General features: G+C 47.7%; 1 protein-coding gene across 5 annotated transcripts in view; it reads left to right on the forward strand.

Moving 5' to 3' along the window:
* The window catches only part of hip1 (huntingtin interacting protein 1), a 279,248-nt gene that overhangs the window by 236,941 nt on the left and 23,162 nt on the right, over positions 1 to 19,145 (forward strand). For 4 of the 5 annotated variants that reach the window (XM_085964331.1, XM_085964332.1, XM_085964334.1 and 1 more), the window contains 7 exons: positions 345 to 539; positions 2,298 to 2,445; positions 3,631 to 3,717; positions 11,230 to 11,337; positions 11,918 to 12,054; positions 12,839 to 12,949; positions 13,981 to 14,039. In XM_085964331.1, coding sequence (XP_085820457.1) covers positions 345 to 539; positions 2,298 to 2,445; positions 3,631 to 3,717; positions 11,230 to 11,337; positions 11,918 to 12,054; positions 12,839 to 12,949; positions 13,981 to 14,039 — 845 coding nt within the window. Of the gene's footprint in view, positions 1 to 344; positions 540 to 2,297; positions 2,446 to 3,630; positions 3,718 to 11,229; positions 11,338 to 11,917; positions 12,055 to 12,838; positions 12,950 to 13,980; positions 14,040 to 15,707; positions 15,798 to 19,145 lie in introns of all 5 variants that reach the window. The other variant, XR_015073207.1, reaches the window with a different exon arrangement.

Genomic DNA, 19,145 nt, shown 5'->3' on the forward strand with positions numbered 1-19,145 from the left:
TTTACCTGTTGTATCAAGTTTGGCAAGAAGCTAGCAATGGAATGTAAACTGAATTGTAATTACAGGGCTGGATAAACGGTTACACATTGTTATGGATAATTGAAAGTGTATTTCGGTCATTTGCCTCATTACGATAGACACATTGCAGTGAAATGTAAAAAATCTCTTTTTTTAAAAAAAAAAAGGTTAAATAAAATGCTTCAAAGAAAAGGACCTTTTAAAACAGATTAACAGGGATTGATACTTAAAAAAAAATTAATTCCTGAGGAAAATGTAAGTATATTTTATTCATTAAAGTTTAAAATGCTTCCTTACTTTGTTTCCCGTTTGTCGCTCCCCACTAGGTGAGCACAGTAATGGCATCAACGATCGAATCCCTGACGTCAGAAAAGACAGCGTTAAGTGAGGCTGTGAATCAGAAGGAGAGCACGTTAACCGCACTACAGGACAAGCTGGAGCAGCTGAAGGAGGCCCTGTCAGCAGAGAGGGACAACACCAGCCGAACGGTCGAGGGGCTGCAGAACCAGCTGAATGAAAAAGTATGCACGGAGTTGCTCTGGCCAGGGTTCAAGTGTCAAACCGAACTCTGTGTCTGATGAATATCTGACAACAGAAATACGTGCACCCAGTTGCGTTACACACTGAAATAAATGACCTGCTGCTGGCTGTGTTGCTTGAGTGAGGACACCCTGTTCTACTTTGGATAGGATCTTTCACATTCACCAGAACAGATGGATGGGGCCTCAGTTTAAAGTCTTACCCAAAGGACAACGCCTCTGACAATGCAGCACTCCCTCAGAACGGCACTGAAGTGTCGGCCTAGATTATGTGCTGACATCCTCAATAGTGAGAGTGATGCCAACTGAGCCAAGCTGACAATGTTCCTCTGCTCTGTCTCCAATAATACCCCTTAACATCCCCCCACCCCCTGACACACACACAACCTCACAAGTTCACTGCCATCTATCCATTTCTCACAGTTTCTCTCTGATGCCTCTGGTTTACATCGCCAATTTGGAGGTAATTGTGTGCTGTGGGCCCAAACAACTGGGAGCTGAATGCGTCGACTCACACTCCTTTCACACAGGACCCTTACAGTCGAGGAAGAGGATACGTGTATCCCATCAGTCTGGGCTGGTTTCACATTTGGGATCCGAAGTCAAGTCACAATGTCTAACCCACTCTGACACCCAGTCCTCCACTACCCCTTTTATAAATAATAATTTTGTAATGCTGATGCCTAGGTTTCCCAGTGAAAAGACCTTATTCAGCTCCTTGATTGAATGACCCTTTGCGGCCAATTGTAATGCCCTGTTATTTGGTGGAACCAAAGTAATTGTGGCACTACGCTTAGTGAAGTTGAATAGAGAGAGTATTGAAAATGGCTATACTATGGAATCTCTCGATGCAGTTTCTAAGATTCTGTTATACCATGACTCCAGCACATTCTCCTACCATAGAACTGGACTGAGTGATTCCAAAACTATTTTGTAATGTAGAACTGGACTTGAGTGGTTTCAGGAGTCTCTTGTACTGTTGAACTGGTGTGAACGGTTGAGGTACTATGTTACACTGTGACGGTGAAGTGTGTGGACACTTTCATTATACCATGAATCCAGAATGCAAAAGTGTGTGTATTTTTGTTGTACTGTGTAATAACATTGGGTATGTTTCCATTGTGTCATGTAACCAAACTATGTGTATGTATTTCAATTGTACTATGTAACTGGACTGGGCGTGTTTCCATTGTGTGTGTAACTGGACTGGGCGTGTTTCCATTGTGTGTGTAACTGGACTGGGCGTGTTTCCATTGTGTGTGTAACTGGACTGGGCGTGTTTCCGTTGTGTGTGTAACTGGACTGGGCGTGTTTCCATTGTGTGTGTAACTGGACTGGGCGTGTTTCCGTTGTGTGTGTAACTGGACTGGGCGTGTTTCCATTGTGTGTGTAACTGGACTGGGCGTGTTTCCATTGTGTGTGTAACTGGACTGGGCGTGTTTCCATTGTGTGTGTAACTGGACTGGGCGTGTTTCCATTGTGTGTGTAACTGAACTGGGTGTGTTTCCATTGTGTGTGTAACTGGACTGGGCGTGTTTCCATTGTGTGTGTAACTGGACTGGGCGTGTTTCCATTGTGTGTGTAACTGGACTGGGTGTGTTTCCATTGTGTGTGTAACTGGACTGGGTGTGTTTCCGTTGTGCTGTGTAACTGGACGGGGTGTGTTTCCATTGTGTGTGTAACTGGACTGGGCGCGATTTGGATGTACCGTGCTGGCTTCATGTGTTCTGTATTCTTTAGGAGAATCATGAGCAAGCTCTGGAGAAGCAGCTGCTCGATGAACAGTTCGCTCTGCTGCGCTGTGCGTTGGAGGAGGCGGAGGGAATCGTTCAGGATGCGCTCAGCAGGTTGGATGATCCCCTTCATGTTGGCTGCACCAGTTCTGCAGGTAAATACAGAAAGCAAGAGGTGACGAGGCTGGTCAGAGTTTGAACCAAAATGTAGTTTAAATAGTAATAGCAAAGATCTGAATGTGAAGTAGTTTTGAAGCTGATTTATGTGAAGATAGGAAAAAAGTTGTTTTTACATTAGATTTCGAGGTAGGGTGCACATTGTGGCCAGAATATTGTCCTTCCACCACAGTTCGGATGGAGCCCAGCAAAACTATCGTTGGCTCTCATTAAATCAGGACAACCCGACATAACTCGGCACTGCTGAGAAAAGCAGGAGCTACATGCTGGTCTCCCAAGCCATCACTAAGCTGACTTTCTGGCTCTATAGAAATCAGGAATCTGAATTCTACCCTTTCATCACGTTGAGAGGTAGGCAGCCAGGACAGAGGCAATGAAATCTTCTGTTCTTTCTCAGGGGCGAGTGTTGTGTCTCCCCTGGTGACCTCCGACAGCCTGAGCAACTTTGGGAATTGGGTGACGTCGTGTACTGGAACACCTAGGTGTAGTGGCACAGACTGACAGACCTGCAGCAGACTGGCTAGTCAGGGAGATAGACGGAAAATCTGTGTAAATCAGTTAGCCGGTTTGCAGTAAGTAAAATCCTGCAGCATCACCTATCATTGAACTGGGAGGTGAGCTTTAACCCCATTGCGCAGGAACATCATACAACAGTAGGAGGTGAGCTTTAACTGCACATTGCTGCTTTTAATTGTATCACTGTTGGGGTGCTAGGCATTTGCTCATCGGAATGGACGGAATCAGGAGAGCCATTCCGACTGTCTCCTGGAAATGAACTCAATGGCTTTGGCAGAGGTCAGAGAGCACATTCGGGAGGTCAGTTTGCGAGGTTCTGTTCCGAGTGTGGTGCTTTGCTAGATGTGAGTGTGGGTTGGAGATGGGGTTATAACACTCCGAAGCTAATTCTGTGACCCTCCCTCCCAACTAGTGAGGCTCCACACCTTGGAAAATTACCCTGTATCTGCAAGGGTTGTGAGGTTTGGAGAGACAAGAGCGGAAAACATTGGGGATCATGTCCCACTCTTTCCTACCCTCAAAAGAAAACGTAACACCTTTTCGATGCCGTGCTTAATATGGTTAATGTAGCTTTTCAAATTAGTGAGAGAAACTTGCAACCTAGCGGAAAACATGGAATCCTTACTGCAATCGATTGGTTCCTGCAGATTATCTCATCACCAGAGGTCAGGCAGCACTGGATTCCCTCAACAGACTACAAGATGGACACATGAAGTATCTGTCTGACAGATCAGGTAGGATCTGAGGAAATACAGACGTGATAAACATTGACTAACCAAACCAATGGTGACTTGGTGTGTGGGGTGTGACTTTGTTCAGACATTTAAGGATCGATTTTGTTGTGTATGTAACCGTTTACCTTTAAGGGAACTATAGAATGTAACCGTTCGCCTTTAAGAGCACTACTTTCGGTGTGGCACTATTTGTTGGCTCATGTATACTGTAATACCAATAGTGACCACACCAGTATATAAGGGTTGTGATACGTTAACTAGGGCAGAATCGCCCGAGCCTCTGAATAGTAAAGACGTGTTTTATTTTGTTAACAGTGGAGTCTGTGATTATTTATAATACAACCCACAGACTTAACATTGGCGACGAGTCAGGATTCGAACCCTGCGGCAGTTGTTCCACGGCAGCTTCGTCCGAAGACAGGACGTTGAAGAGAGGTTTCAATCCTCACCAGTCTGGAACCGACAGGCTGGAAGCGACAGGCATTAGGACCCTGAAGCCTCCATAACCTCGTGGGTAAGCCGCAGCGTTGGCTGCAAAGACAGTGCCACCGATCGGGAGATAAGGGCGATCGCAATCCCTGATAAGAGCCGCGGTGAAACGCGCGAGCGAGTAAGCCAGAGCCCGGGAGGGAGCGAGCAAGATCCGCGCGCGCGGGTGAGCCAGAGGCCGGGGGCCGCTTTCAAGTGCGAGGCGCAGCCGGACCATCGATCGCATCCGCTGATAAGGGCCGCACTCGGGCTGAAAGACAGCGTCGGGGGACGGGCGAAGACCGTCAAGCGCGGGAAAACCGCCATTGAAGTGGGCGGGGAGGGGAAGAAGGCAGAAGCGGGAAACCGCCATCTTAGAAAATTAATTAGAATTTTCAGAAACAAGAAATAAGTAAAGCAATACTTGTGTTCTCAAGAAGAGAAGAAAATTAATAATAAGTAAAGAAATACTTGTGCTGTTCTCGGAAAGAGAAGAAGATGCCTAAGCGAGGAAATATTAATGATTTTAATGCTGAAATAGAAGACAGGGCCACGTATGGGGAACGCATAGGAATATATTGCGTAGCCATATACGACAAGGCAATAACTTTGTTAAATTCGATGGGAGCAAAAACATACGGGCTCTTGAAACATCTAATAGCACCAGTTAAACCAGTGGACCAGACCTTCGAAGAGATCGTAGCAGTGCTGAAGGATCAAATTACTGCAAGCACTTCCAAATGCTACCGTTGTGGAAAGACAACGCACGACCAGAATCAGTGCTGGTTTAAGAACCAAGAATGTAGGAAATGTGGCAGGATCGGGCACATAGCAAAAGTATGCCGGTCAAGAATGACGGACAACAAGAGGGAGTCCGCAAAAAAAGGGTACAAGAAGAGTCCAAGGGAACAAAAGTCCGACTCACACTTCAAATACAAGGGACTGGATAGTCTAAAAATTCACAACGTGAACAACGAAGCTGACAGACAAACCATTTGGATGACGCTGCGGATTGAAAAGGCCAAAGTCAAAATGGAAGTAGACACGGGATCGGCATTGACGGTCATGAATAAGCATGACTATAAAAAGTTTTTCAAACATATTCCACTACGGAATACAGAATTAGTACTACAGACATACACGGGACACAAAGTATTCCCTATTGGGAAGGCAGGAGTTAATGTGCGATACAAAGACAAAAATTACCGCCGTCTGGATCTGTATGTACTGCCTGAGGGAGGTCCACCACTTCTAGGACGGGAGTGGATCCGAAAAATAAAGATGGATTGGCATGAGCTAAACGCCATGTCGGTGGAGCACGAGAAAGAGGACGTCAAATCTGAACGGTTGTCCCGAATATTAGATGAAGCGAAAGAAGTATTCCAACAAGGGCTGGGTAAGCTGCGAGGTATTAAAGCAAGGGTTAAGATTGCAGAACATGCAAGCCCAAAGTTTTGTAAGGCCAGGTCGGTACCGTATGCAATACGACCAGCAGTGGAGGCAGAACTAGAAGAACTTGAACGATCAGGGGTTCTGTCAAAAGTAGACTACAGTGAGTGGGCCACGCCCATTGTACCCGTCATGAAATCCTCACCAAGTAGTAAGCCAGGGGGACCGGGGAAGGTCCGTATCTGCGGGGATTTCAAGATCACAGTGAACCCAGTGCTTCATTCGGTGCAATACCCGCTGCCAAGGATTGAAGATATTTTCGCTTCGTTGGCTGGAGGAAAACACTTCACGAAGATAGACCTAGCTCAGGCATATTTGCAGATGGAGGTTGAGGAAGAGTCACGCCAATACCTAACTATCAATACCCACAGAGGTTTGTACCGTTATAACAGACTGGTCTTTGGAGTGGCTTCGGCACCAGCAATTTGGCAGAGGGCCATGGAACAGGTGTTACAAGGAATTCCAAGCACGCAGTGCTATTTGGATGATATCCTAATCACGGGAATGGATGAAGAGGAACACCTCACGAATTTGAAACTGGTACTCACCAGGTTAAAGGAGTATGGCCTTAGGGTTAACCGCAATAAGTGTGAGTTTTTCCAAAAACGAATCTCATACTGCGGTCATATCATTGACCGCGAGGGACTACATAAATCACCGGAGAAGATAGAAGCGGTCGTGAAGGCTCCCGCTCCAGGGAACGTGTCACAGTTAAGATCATTCTTGGGGTTGATCAATTACTACCACAAGTTCCTACCAAATTTGTCCACGGTGCTGCATCCACTGAATGAGCTGTTGCGAAAGGAGACACCATGGAAGTGGAGTGAGGAGTGCAAAAAGGCTTTTCGCAGAAGCAAGGAGTTGATTACCTCCGAGGAAGTGTTGGCTCATTTCAACCCAGCATTACCTCTTCGGCTGGCGTGTGATGCTTCACCGTACGGAATTGGAGCAGTACTTTCGCACAGGCTTCCAAATGGCTCGGAAAGGCCAGTGGCTTTCGCGTCCCGATCTTTGACAACCGCGGAGCGAAATTACGCCCAGATAGACAGGGAGGCCCTCAGTCTTGTGTGGGGCGTGAAGAAATTCAACCATTACTTGCAATGTAAGAGGTTCACATTGCTGACAGACCACCAGCCGTTGGTGTCCATATTTAACCCGAACAAGGCCGTGTCCAACATGACAGCACAAAGGCTACAAAGATGGTCAGTCTTACTTGGGGCACACCAGTATGACATTGAGTACAAAAGGTCAACAAAACACGGAAATGCCGATGGGTTATCACGCTTACCATTGCCGACAGTAGAAGAAGCGAGTACAGGGGACCCAGTGGAGTTGTTCCACTCGTCCATTGTGGAATGTCTGCCGATAACAAACTCAATGATTGAGAAGGAGACAAGGAGACCCGACTCTTTCACGAGTCTATGACTTAACGGTGAAGGGATGGCCAGCACAGAGCGAACCAACACTGCAGGCATTCTCACAGAGGAAAGAACAACTGTCGGTGTGCCGGGGAACCCTAATGTGTGGGTCGAGAGTGGTGATTCCGCCCAAACACCAAAAGAAAGTACTCAAGGAGCTGCACGAAGGACATCTGGGTGGAGTAAAGATGAAGAATTTAGCGAGAGCATTTGTGTGGTGGCCAGGCATTGACGGGAACATAGAGGAGATCACCAAGAATTGCCTAGGATGTCAGAGGGTTCAGAACGCACCACCACCGGCTCCTCTGCACCCATGGGAGTGGCCCTCATCTCCTTGGCAAAGAGTACACATCGACTTTGCTGGTCCATTTATGGACTCGATGTTCCTGATAGCGGTAGATGCCCACTCCAAGTGGCCGGAAGTAATTAAAATGACCACCACCACGACGGAGAAAACCATCACGGTGTTAAGAACCATGTTTGCTCGGAATGGCCTGCCGGAACAGATCTGTTCCGATAACGGACCACAATTTGTGTCCGAGGAATTCAAGAAATTCCTAAAGAGCAATGGGGTTAAACATTACACATCAGCCCCATACCATCCCGCCTCCAATGGGTTGGCTGAAAGGTTCGTCCAGACCTTCAAGAAGGCCGTAAAGGCCATGAGTAATGAAGACATAAGTCTACAACATAAGGTAGACAGTTTTTTGTTGGCATACCGAAATGCAACACATGCGGTCACAAATCAAACTCCCGCAATGATGTTTTTTAACAGACGCTTAAGATGCCGGCTGGATCTACTTAAACCCAATGTCAGAAGGGACGTGGAGAACCGGCAATTCCAGAACATCAATGACAGGGCAACTAGGTCTTTCAAGATGGGGCAACAAGTTTTGGCCCGGGACTATCGTACAGAAAAATGGCAGCCTGGAACTATTAAAAAAAGGCTAGGCCCGTTGATGTACACGGTGAACATTGGGGACAATGTAATAAGGCGCCATGTTGACCAGCTCATAGAGTCCGCCACAAATGAGCACTCGACTTCACCACCTGACCCAAGTAATGTTGAAACTGAAATACCTAGAACACCTACTGCTGATCTAGTAACATTGGATTCAGATGAACCTGACACTGTTGTTCCAGCTGAATCGATTTTGCCAGGCACCCCTACTGGGCCGCTAGGAATGACGACACCACTTCGGCATTATCCAGAGAGGATCCGGAAACCTCCACAGAGACTAAACATGTAAACTGTTATATGATGTTGACTCCATCGAGAGTATATCTGTAAACTGTTATATGAAGTTGAAGATTGTATGTTTAAAGGGGATTCTGTAAGTAATAAGCTAAAAAGGGAGGAGTGTTGTGTATGTAACCGTTTACCTTTAAGGGAACTATAGAATGTAACCGTTCGCCTTTAAGAGCACTACTTTCGGTGTGGCACTATTTGTTGGCTCATGTATACTGTAATACCAATAGTGACCACACCAGTATATAAGGGTTGTGATACGTTAACTAGGGCAGAATCGCCCGAGCCTCTGAATAGTAAAGACGTGTTTTATTTTGTTAACAGTGGAGTCTGTGATTATTTATAATACAACCCACAGACTTAACAGATTTTAACTCCCTTCGACTGAAGCAGATGGGAGCCTAATTAACGTATTCAAATCGGGGTCCTATATTGTTATTAGGACCCATTTTAGGTTGCCCACTGCTGAGCTCACTCGGGAATCCTGGGCGGGTTTGGTTTTAAAACTGTAATCAGAAGTGGTATTTAAAAGGACACTCGCTTGCAAGCACTCTGCTCATTGGTATCAGTTTGCTATAGCATTGTTTGGTTGCCCACAGGTATTTTGCTTGGAATTTGCTTTCTTGAACATTTATGCTGCTTCTATACCCTCAACAAGCACAGGGCTCAAGATGGTGTCATCCTAGGCACCAGTTTGGTTGTACGAAGAGGAGCTGCAGGAGCGGCAGTGGGACCTCTCGGGAGACCACACATGAGCTCACAAAAACCATACCCACTCCGTAAGGTCGAGCGGCCTAGAGTCACTTACCTGGATGACTGAAGAGCAGTGCTCTTCTCTAGACAGGATGTCACAGACCCGTGCAGCCTCCTACAGCAAGACCTACAGCTCACTCTGCCAGGTGGCCATGCATTGCCTGTGGCACTGAAGGTCAACACGGCTCTTAACTTTGCCTTGGGCTCCTTCCAGGCTGCAACAGGTGACATTACTGGCATCAGTTAATCTGCAGTCCGTAAAGCAGGCCAATAATGCTCCCTTTGCCAGGGCCAACAACTACATCAGGGCCCAATGGACGTCATCAGTCAGCATGAAAGCTGTGGGCTTTTCTGCAGTAGTTGGCTTCCCATGACTGTAACGGGTGTCCTAGACGGCACGCATGTAGCCATTAGGCAAGCCAACAATCGGCCAGCCGCTATTGTCAACAAGAAAGGCTACCATTCAATCAATGTGCAGCTGGTTACTGAGTCGTGCAGGTCCGCCCCGGTTTCCTGATAGAACGAAAGACTTGCATTTCTATAGCGCCTTTCAAGACCACATGACGTCCCAAAGGGCTTTACAGCCAATGAAGTACTTTTTTTGAAGTGTAGTCACTGTTGTAATGTAGGAAACGCGGCAGCCAATTTGTACACAGCAAGCTCCCACAAATAGCAATGTGCTAATGACCAGATAATCTGTTTTTAGTGGTGTTGGTTGAGGGATAAATATTGGCCAGGACACCGGGGCGAACATCCCTGCTCTTTTTCGAATAGTGCCATGGGATCTTTTACATCCACCTTGAGAGAGCAGGCGGGACCTCGGTTTAACGTTTCATCTGAAAGACAGTACCTCCGACAGTGCAGCACTCCCTCAGTACTGCACTGGAGTGTCAGTCTAGATTATGTGCTCAAGTCAGGGAGTGGGACGCAAACCCACAACCTTCTGACCGAGGTGAGCGTGCTAACATTGAGCCTCGACTGACACACATAGAATTCACGATGCTTTCATTCTGCAGCAGTCAACCATCCCCCCACTATTCCACCCAAGTCGTAACGTCAGAAGATGGCTGCTAGGGGACTAGCTACCCCTTGCACATATGGCTCATGACACTTCTCCGTAACCCGAGCTCATCCACAGAGTTGAGATACAATCGGAGTGTATTATAAAATAATGGGGGGTCCACCAGAATGATTATCAAACATACGTTTGCACTCATTAAGCGACTATCTTGGTGCCAGGATAGGTCTGGGGTCTCTGCAGTACCAACTCATAGAGAGCCTCCCATATTGTTCTTGTGTGCTGCATTCTGCATAGCCTCACTGCGCAACATGCAATGCACGGAGCGAGAAGAGCAAGAGGACCTACCCACGTCTGACGAGGTCGACCCGCATGAGGAAGGAGCAGGAGTGGGAGGGCGAGAGCACCAGCTTCAGCCCGAGATGCTCAGTTGATTGCTCAGCACATCGTCTAATCTACTCATTCCCCTCGCCGCCATCCCTCTTGGATTAACAGTCCTCAATACCACCTCTACCCGACCTTCCACCTTGCAATAAAGTAACCTCCGACCTCTGAGCCAACTATCAGATATGAGACCTGAACATTGCAGTCTCAGAACCTGCTCTGAGACCACACTGCAGACAAAGTAGAAAAGTCAAAAAAGGTGAATAGTTTAATGACAGGCACAATAATAACCTTAACGTCATTTGTATCCCCTGTATCAACACACAGTGCTTTTCTTAAATGTTTTCTGAACTCTCCTATCATTCCTGCGAGGTGCTCCACCCCCCTCAGATCATTGTGCCTACAAGGTATAACACATGTATTTATTGTATAATACACTGGGATTAAAGATAGGGATTAAGAAAGGGAAAAATTAATTCATTGTTCCTGTTATTGAACAGGAACGAACTTGACTGTGGGGTCCCCCTACAGGTGAATAAGTTCCAGACACACCCCGCCTAAGATCATACGTGAAAAATGGCCACTTGGTCAAGGTACTGGAGAATGGCTGGCACTACAGATTGTTCGCCAGCAAGAGTCAGTACCTTAAGAGGAGGAAGGGCGGAAAACGTTGTTTATGATGAAGAATATTTTGGGCCTCCTGAATTGTCATTATTCTGTGCTCCTTTCCTGTACTGTATTTTAATTCTCTTACATATTTTTTTATTTTCCAGATGCCAGCAACCTGCTGCAGTCAGTCACCCTCTTTACCCATTTGATAGGTGATACCATTGTTCAGGGTAGTGCCACCTCCCATATGGTGCCAATGGAGCATGCAGACCGTAAGTAATGCTCTCAATCTGCTGTCGTGTATGATCTTGTTAACAAGCTGGCATGTGGGTTTGCTTAAAATGCAACGCCTTGCTTGCATCAATTGACTTACATTCCCACTAGTCAGTTGGGGTTTTATTTTTATTTTGTTCCCCAGTTTATTTCCCTTTGTGTCCCGTAGTCATTGATTCCTCGCTGTGGACTGTTAAATAGGTGGCAGTTGCACTCGGTACCTCACCCATATAGCCATTCTTAGATCTGAGCCTTGGCCAGAGGTGTTGGCAGGCTATTTGGCCACAGGTGTACCACAGCTGAACTTTACTCAAAGGTTCGATCCCTAGGGATCACTGGAAAACCTTCAGGAGCAGGAACCCTGGCTGATCTTTGTCATGCCATAGCCCATGTCATCAAAGAAAATCTGTGGGCTCAGTTCCTCAGTGTCTTTACAACCAAGGTGAGCAAGGAGGGAGAGAACTCGACTGACCTTGGAATGAAACCCCTGACAGCAGGCTATGGTAGTGTGTGGTTGTAATTTTGGTCTGTGGCTATACTATTTTGCCCGTACCTTATGTTCTGTTTTCTAATTGCTAGGCCTGTTGGAAGCATGTAAACAGTGCGGCAGTGAGGTACTCTCCTACTTCTCCAGTTTGAAGGACACTACAACTTTGAGCAGTGCAGATTGCACAAAAGTGGGAGAAAGTCTGAACCAGATAAACTCAATTGCGGAGGTAAGAGGCTGACACTCTTCTCTTAAATTTGGAAAAATATTGGATAGACTTGGGATGCAGCACAATGGACCAACATCAAGCTAAAACTTGGCGTGGCAGGGCGTAGGTCCATGCCTCTTTTTCCAGCTCTAATTTGTCGTCCTCCTTTTCTAAGGCACTGACTCATGTTGGAGTTCAGTTCCACAGCTGCAGGACACCATCTAGTACCTCACCCAAGTGACCATTCTGCACGTGTGAGCCTAGACAATGAGGGTCCAGTAGACTATTGGACCCTGGGATGCATTACAGCCAAACTCATCAAGGTGCATTTTCCAGTAGGAGACAATGGAGGATGATCAGGAGCAAGAATCGTGACTTTTTAAATTTTTCCCCACCTCTCCAACCCAAGGATGCTGAGGTCAACTGTAGCCACCCGAACTGCCCCAGCTGAGAACAGCTGACAGCATAGAACAAGAATCAAACCTGGGACTTACTTGGTCTATATGCTTCAGTGCCATACTAGAAATAGCTGAACCATTTGTAATTCTGGATTGACTCAGTTGAATTCCTTCATGAATTGCTCTGCACTGTCCGCAGTGCTACTGACAGTACAGTAAAAACCAGCACCTTCTTGTATTTGATGCCCATTTTCAAGCCCATAATAATATAGGGGGAACAACTTATACACCAGTGAAATATAACACCAGTGTGATTCAGAGCATTCTTTAAAACAAGGTTGCAACTTTACACTCGTGTATATAGTAAATGATGATTTACGACTAAACAAAGTATATGTTTATTTTAGGAGCTAAGGCCTAAAGGAAGAGACATCAAACAAAAAGAGCTGGGTGATCTGGTGGAACAGGAGATGTCTGCCACATCAGCGGCTGTTGAAGCCGCTACTTCAAGGATAGAGGTGACTTGCATCAGTGAGAGTTGCTGTAATTTCATTAGAGTAAGGTTGTATCTTGGAAAAAATACTTTTATAGCTGGGTACAGTTTCTATTGGTGGATGGGTAGATCCAGATATGCATGAAACCCCTCCATTCCGTTGCACTTCAAGTAAGTTATTGGACGAGAGAAGGTAGTTGTATGCACGAAGAGAAATATGAATTCAAATGTGTGAAGGGATGTTGTAACTGTGCAGTTGGCATGGTGTGGGACATTCTTCTTGCAGGTTGTCCTATTTCTCCATGTCAACGATCAAGCCTGTTGTACTTTGCCTGGGGAGACATACGATGAGGGCCTGATGGGATTCCTGATGGTAACATGTCCCTCCTCTGGTCTGCTTCATCCTGTTGACTGAGAACAGCGCATCGTTGGCTGACAAATCTTCCGCAAGCAGTGTGGACACCTGAGACCTTTGGGGGAAATCACAAAAAAGTATATATATTTTTTTACAGATATGCAGGGAAGATTTTTCTTTTTTCCCCTGAATTTTTACAAAAGGTATGAGGCAGTCTGATACAATACATGGTATGAGGCTCCTTCACAGAGAGAGGCTACGTATTGCGGGGGTGGAATAGGGAAGTTGGGTAAAGGAGGCAACATCGGGATGGTTTTGAGGAGATAGAGACACAAAGAGCTCTGTGCAATGTTGCTGACCTGTACTATATTATTAACCACACTCTGTTCTGTACATAACTGTGACTGGAGTTTGTTTGGAAGACGTTGGCGACCATATTATCTGGAACTGTGTGTGCATCTCCACTCAGTGAGCCTTGTCTCATGCACACTTTCTAACATGATGGTAGCAGGAGATAGCTCAGCATTTAATATAGTTTGACATGATGCAGAACTCAGCCTGTCACTCCTCAAAGGCTTTACAAAGAAAAAGATGCCAGCTTTTCCCTGGCTGATTGTTGTGATAGGAAGGAATTCTGCTGTTGCATTTGAAAGCTGCTGGTTAAAACGGTTTTCTATTCCTTTTTAAAATCTTGCAACCAGGAAATGCTGAGCAAGTCGAGGGCAGGAGACACGGGTGTGAATCTGGAGGTGAATGAGAGGTCAGTGCTTTCAAATATGCATGAATTTATATTGGTCTACATGAAGTTTGGATGCCAGTAAGAGTCTCAATGAGCTGTTTGAGCTTCCTAATGTCAAAGCCTCAGTTGGGAAAACTAAAAAGGTGGGAAAAAAAGTTGTATGAGACCCACTGTCATTTGTTGTGGTCTTTATAGAGTTTTTAAACCAAAGAATTATTCTACAAAACAAAAAAATTGCAACATTAAAGACGACTTGCATTTCTATAGCGCCTTTCACGACCACCGGACGTCCCAAAGCGCTTTACAGTCAATGAATAACTTATTGAAATGTAGCCACTGTTGTAATGTAGGAACATATTCTCATTAAATATATCAATGTATTCATGCAAATGGACCCAAAATAATGGTCAACTGTGGAGCTGGTCCATCTCCATTAAAGTGGTCCCCATTCTATACAGTTCCGGGGTGAAATCTATTCCCATTCACTCCCACTACCAGAGTGCCATTGGACTAATCCACTTCTCAGTCACTCCATTGTGCAGAACTCCAAAAGACTAATCCGTTTCCATTGTCCAGCATTCCAACAGACTTGGACTAATTCATTTTTCATTCACTTCCATTGTACAGAATCCAATGGTCTAGTTCATTATTCATTCACACACATTGTTCAAAACTCCACTTGACTAGTTCACTTCCCATTCCCTCCCATTGCCCAGAATTGAAATGTCTAATTGACTTCCCATTCCCTTCCATTGCCCAGAATTGAAATGTCTAATTGACTTCCCATTGCCCAGAATTGAAATGTCTAATTGACTTCCCATTCCCTCCCATTGCCCAGAATTGAAATGTCTAATTGACTTCCCATTGCCCAGAATTGAAATGTCTAATTGACTTCCCATTCCCTCCCATTGCCCAGAATTGAAATGTCTAATTGACTTCCCATTCCCTCCCATTGCCCAGAATTGAAATGTCTAATTGACTTCCCATTCCCTCCCATTGCCCAGAATTGTAATGGAATAATTTAATTCCCATTCACTCTCATTGTATAGTATTTCAATGGACTAATCATTTTCTGTTCGCTGCTGCTATAAACATTAAGCAGCGGGTAGTCAAAACTGCCCAACGCATTACCGGCACCCGGCTACCGACTATAGAGCACATATACCAGAAACGCTGTTTACGGAGGTCACGGTCCATCATCAAAGACCCTACCCACCCCAGCCACAGTCTGTTCGCCCTCCTGCCATCTGGGAGACGCTACAGATGCATTCGCACCCGTACGACCAGATTTAGGAACAGCTTCTTTCCCAGGGCTGTCATCCTACTGAACTCCACAAATAAACTCTAAAGCCTGCACATCTGCCAATGCACTTTATTATGGTTATGTTTATGTTAATGTATTACAAGCCAAATGTATGTTGAATGTTTAAATGTCTTAATCTAAATGTACACTCTCGGGAGCCGCAAGCCTACATTTCGTTGTACTGCACTTGTGCACTAACAATGACAATAAAAGTTGATCTGATTTAAAAAAAATTTTTTTTTTAAGTGTTTTGCTTTGAGTTGAATTGCTGAATGAATAATGAATTCGGGTCTGCTGCAAAGGTTTGCCAATGGCGGCTTTTATCTGCAGTTTAAAAATAATGTGTTCAATTCTAATATTTCTTGCCCCCAACTTTCTCTCCACAGGCACCAACAACCTTCCTGTACTTGACCTGTTCTTCCTGTCTAAATGTCCCGGAGTTAGACTATCATCAGTAGATGCAGTCACAAATTGTGGTAAACCACTGTTATACCTGTCTGTGTCTGTATGTGTATTCCACTAGGTACAGGTCTGGACATGCCTCGGCTGACTCCTCCCACTATTCCAGGTATATAAGTGACTACCTCCCAGTCCCTTAGTATTCTGGACGGGTCGACCACTCGAGACAAGACCTTCATTCTTTAGTTAATAAAAGCCTGGTTGTTACTCGCTCAACCTCAGTCTTTTGAGTAATTGGCGCATCAATTTTATTAACTAAATTTTTTATAATGGAGAAGATCCTCACACCAGCATGCCTGGACCTGGACAGTCGGGAAGTGGACGCTTCCACCAAGTTTGCTCACTGGCTCATGTGCTTCGAGACATTCCTGACTGCCTCCACTGCGGTCGAAACGGATGCGGACAAACTGTCTGTCCTGATCTCCAAGGTGAACCACCGAGTGTACTCAGTCATCCGGGATGCGACCTCGTACACAGCCGCCCTCCAGCTCCTCAAGACCCAGTACACGCGCCCTGTGAGCGAAGTATACGCTAGGCACCTTCTGGGGAGTCGCAAGCAACAACCTGGGGAATCGACTGAGGAATACCTCCAAGCACTGTCCGTGCTTGGCCGGGCCTATGGGTGTAAGGCGGTAACGCCCACTAAGTACACGGAGGAACTGATCCGGGATGCCTTCGTAGCGGGCCACAGGTCCAACTACACCCGACAGCGACTGCTGGAGCAGAGTGACCTCACCCTCGACAAAGCCTCCGACATCGCACTAACGCTGGACGCAGCCTTCCGGGGCATGGATGCCTACTCCTCTGCACCGTTGACGCCGCGGGGAACGACAACCTGGGACACGGTAGGACAGCCCCATAGCACCGTGCCACCCCAGTCACAGCCCAACAACGGCCCAACTACCGCAGCAGTGTCCCAAAGCCAGACAGCAGTATCCCAAGGCCAGAAATGCTACTTCTGCGGCCAGGCCAAACACCCCAGAGCGCGCTGCCCGGCGAAGAATGCGACCTGCTCGGGCTGCGGGAAAAAGGGACACTACGCCAGCGTCTGCAAGGCCAAAGCCACCCCGAACGCCAGCAGCGCCGCGTGTGGGCCGTGCGAGCCGCCATCTTGGGCCCCCAACAGCGCCGCGTGTGGGCCGTGCGGGCCGCCATCTTGGGCCTCCCCAGCCATGTGCGAACCACCGCAGCAGCAGCCATCTTGGACGACTCCAGCCACATGGGAATCATGGACGCCGCCATCTTGGACACCAGCCGGGACGCAGCAGACCGCCAACCCCCCCCCCCATCTGATACCCGCAGCGACACACCGACCCCTACGCTGGCCTCTGTGACGCTGGACCAAACGAGACCGCACCAGCTAGCTCGGTCCAAAATGGACGTTAAGGTAAACGGCCATGCAATAAACTGCCTTTTTGACTCCGGGAGCACAGAGAGCTTCATCCACCCCGACACGGTGCGGCGTTGCTCTCTCCCAGTCCTGCCTGCGCACCAGCGGATTTCTATGGCCTCCGAGTCCCAGTCAGCGGACATTGGTGGCTACTGCGTGGTGACACTAGTAGTAGACGGGACTGCGTTCAATAATTTTAAACTCCTGGTCCTGCCCGACCTCTGCGCTGCTGTTCTACTGGGGTTGGATTTCCAGTGCCACCTCAAAAGCGTTACGATGGCATACGGTGGCCCCCTCCCCCCACTCACAGTCCGCAGCCAGCAGCCTCCAAATTGCCCGCCGCGCACCAGATGCAACCTCTCCACACTCAGAGTCCCACCCCCCCCCACTGTTTGCTAACCTCACCCCCGACTGTAAGCCCATCGCCACAAAGAGCAGGCGATACAGTGCCGGGGACAGGGTTTTCATCAAAACCGAAGTGGAGCGGCTCCTGAAGGAGGGGATTATTGAAGGCAGCTCCAGCCCCTGGCGAGCCCAGGTTGTGGTCGTTAAGACCGGCAAGAAACAACGCCTGGTCATCGACTACAGCCAAACAATAAACCGCTACACCCTGCTGGACGCCTACCCACTTCCCCGCATAGCTGACATGGTCAACCAGATCGCGCAGTACCGCGTCTTTTCGACCATTGACCTGAAATCAGCGTACCACCAGCTCCCCATCAGCCCTGAAGACCGCCAGTATACTGCTTTTGAGGCAAACGGCCGCCTCTATCACTTCCTTAGGGTTCCCTTCGGCGTTACCAGCGGGGTCTCCGTCTTCCAAAGGGAGATGGACCGGATGGTCGATCAAAACGAGCTGCAGGCCACTTTCCCTTACCTAGATAATGTGACCATCTGCGGCCATGACTTGCAGGACCATGACGCAAACCTCGAGAAATTCCTCCGCACCGCCCAACTCCTGAACCTGACATATAACAAGGAGAAGTGCATATTCCGCACAGACCGCCTCGCCATCCTTGGCTGTGTTGTGGAACACAGGGTCATCAGTCCCGACCCCGACCGGATGCGTCCCCTTATGGAACTCCCACTGCCCCACTGCCTAAAAGCTCTGAAGAGGTGCCTAGGGTTTTTTTCCTACTACGCTCAGTGGGTCCCCTACTATGCAGACAAAGCCCGTCCGCTGATCAAGTCCACCTCTTTTTCCCGTGACGGCAGAGGCCCGCTTAGCCTTCCACCGTATCAAGGAAGACATTGCCAAAGCCACCATGCACGCAGTGGACGAATCCATCCCCTTCCAGGTGGAAAGCGATGCGTCCGACTTCGCTCTGGCCGCCACCCTTAATCAGGCGGGGAGACCTGTGGCATTCTTCTCACGAACCCTCCAGGGCCCGGAGACCAGACACTCCGCGGTCGAGAAGGAGGCCCAGGCTATCGTGGAGGCTGTGCGTCATTGGAGGCACTACCTGGCCGGAAAACGATTTACCCTGCTCACTGACCAGCGTTCAGTTGCTTTTATGTTCAACAACAAGCAGAGGGGCAAAATCAAAAATGACAAGATCTTGAGGTGGAGAATCGAACTTTCCACCTACAATTACGAGATCTTGTACCGGCCTGGGAAGCTCAATGAACCCCCAGATGCCCTATCGCGTGGCACCTGCGCCAGCGCGCAGATCGATAGGCTGAGGGCCCTCCACAATGACCTCTGCCACCTGGGGGTCACCAGGTTCTTCCACTTCATCAAGGCCCGCAACCTGCCTTACTCCATCGAGGAGGTCAGGACCATGACCAAGAACTGCCAAGTCTGCGCTGAGTGCAAACCGCACTTTTATAGACCAGACAGAGCCCACCTGATAAAAGCCACTCGCCCTTTCGAACGCCTGAGCGTCGATTTCAAAGGGCCTCTCCCCTCCTCCGACCGCAATGTGTACTTCCTCAACATCATTGCCGAGTACTCCCGGTTCCCGTTCGCTATCCC

The sequence above is a fragment of the Somniosus microcephalus genome, chromosome 22 (genome assembly GCF_052327205.1).
Source record: "Somniosus microcephalus isolate GS21.2 chromosome 22, FLI_Smic_1.0, whole genome shotgun sequence".
Lineage (NCBI taxonomy): Eukaryota > Metazoa > Chordata > Chondrichthyes > Squaliformes > Somniosidae > Somniosus > Somniosus microcephalus.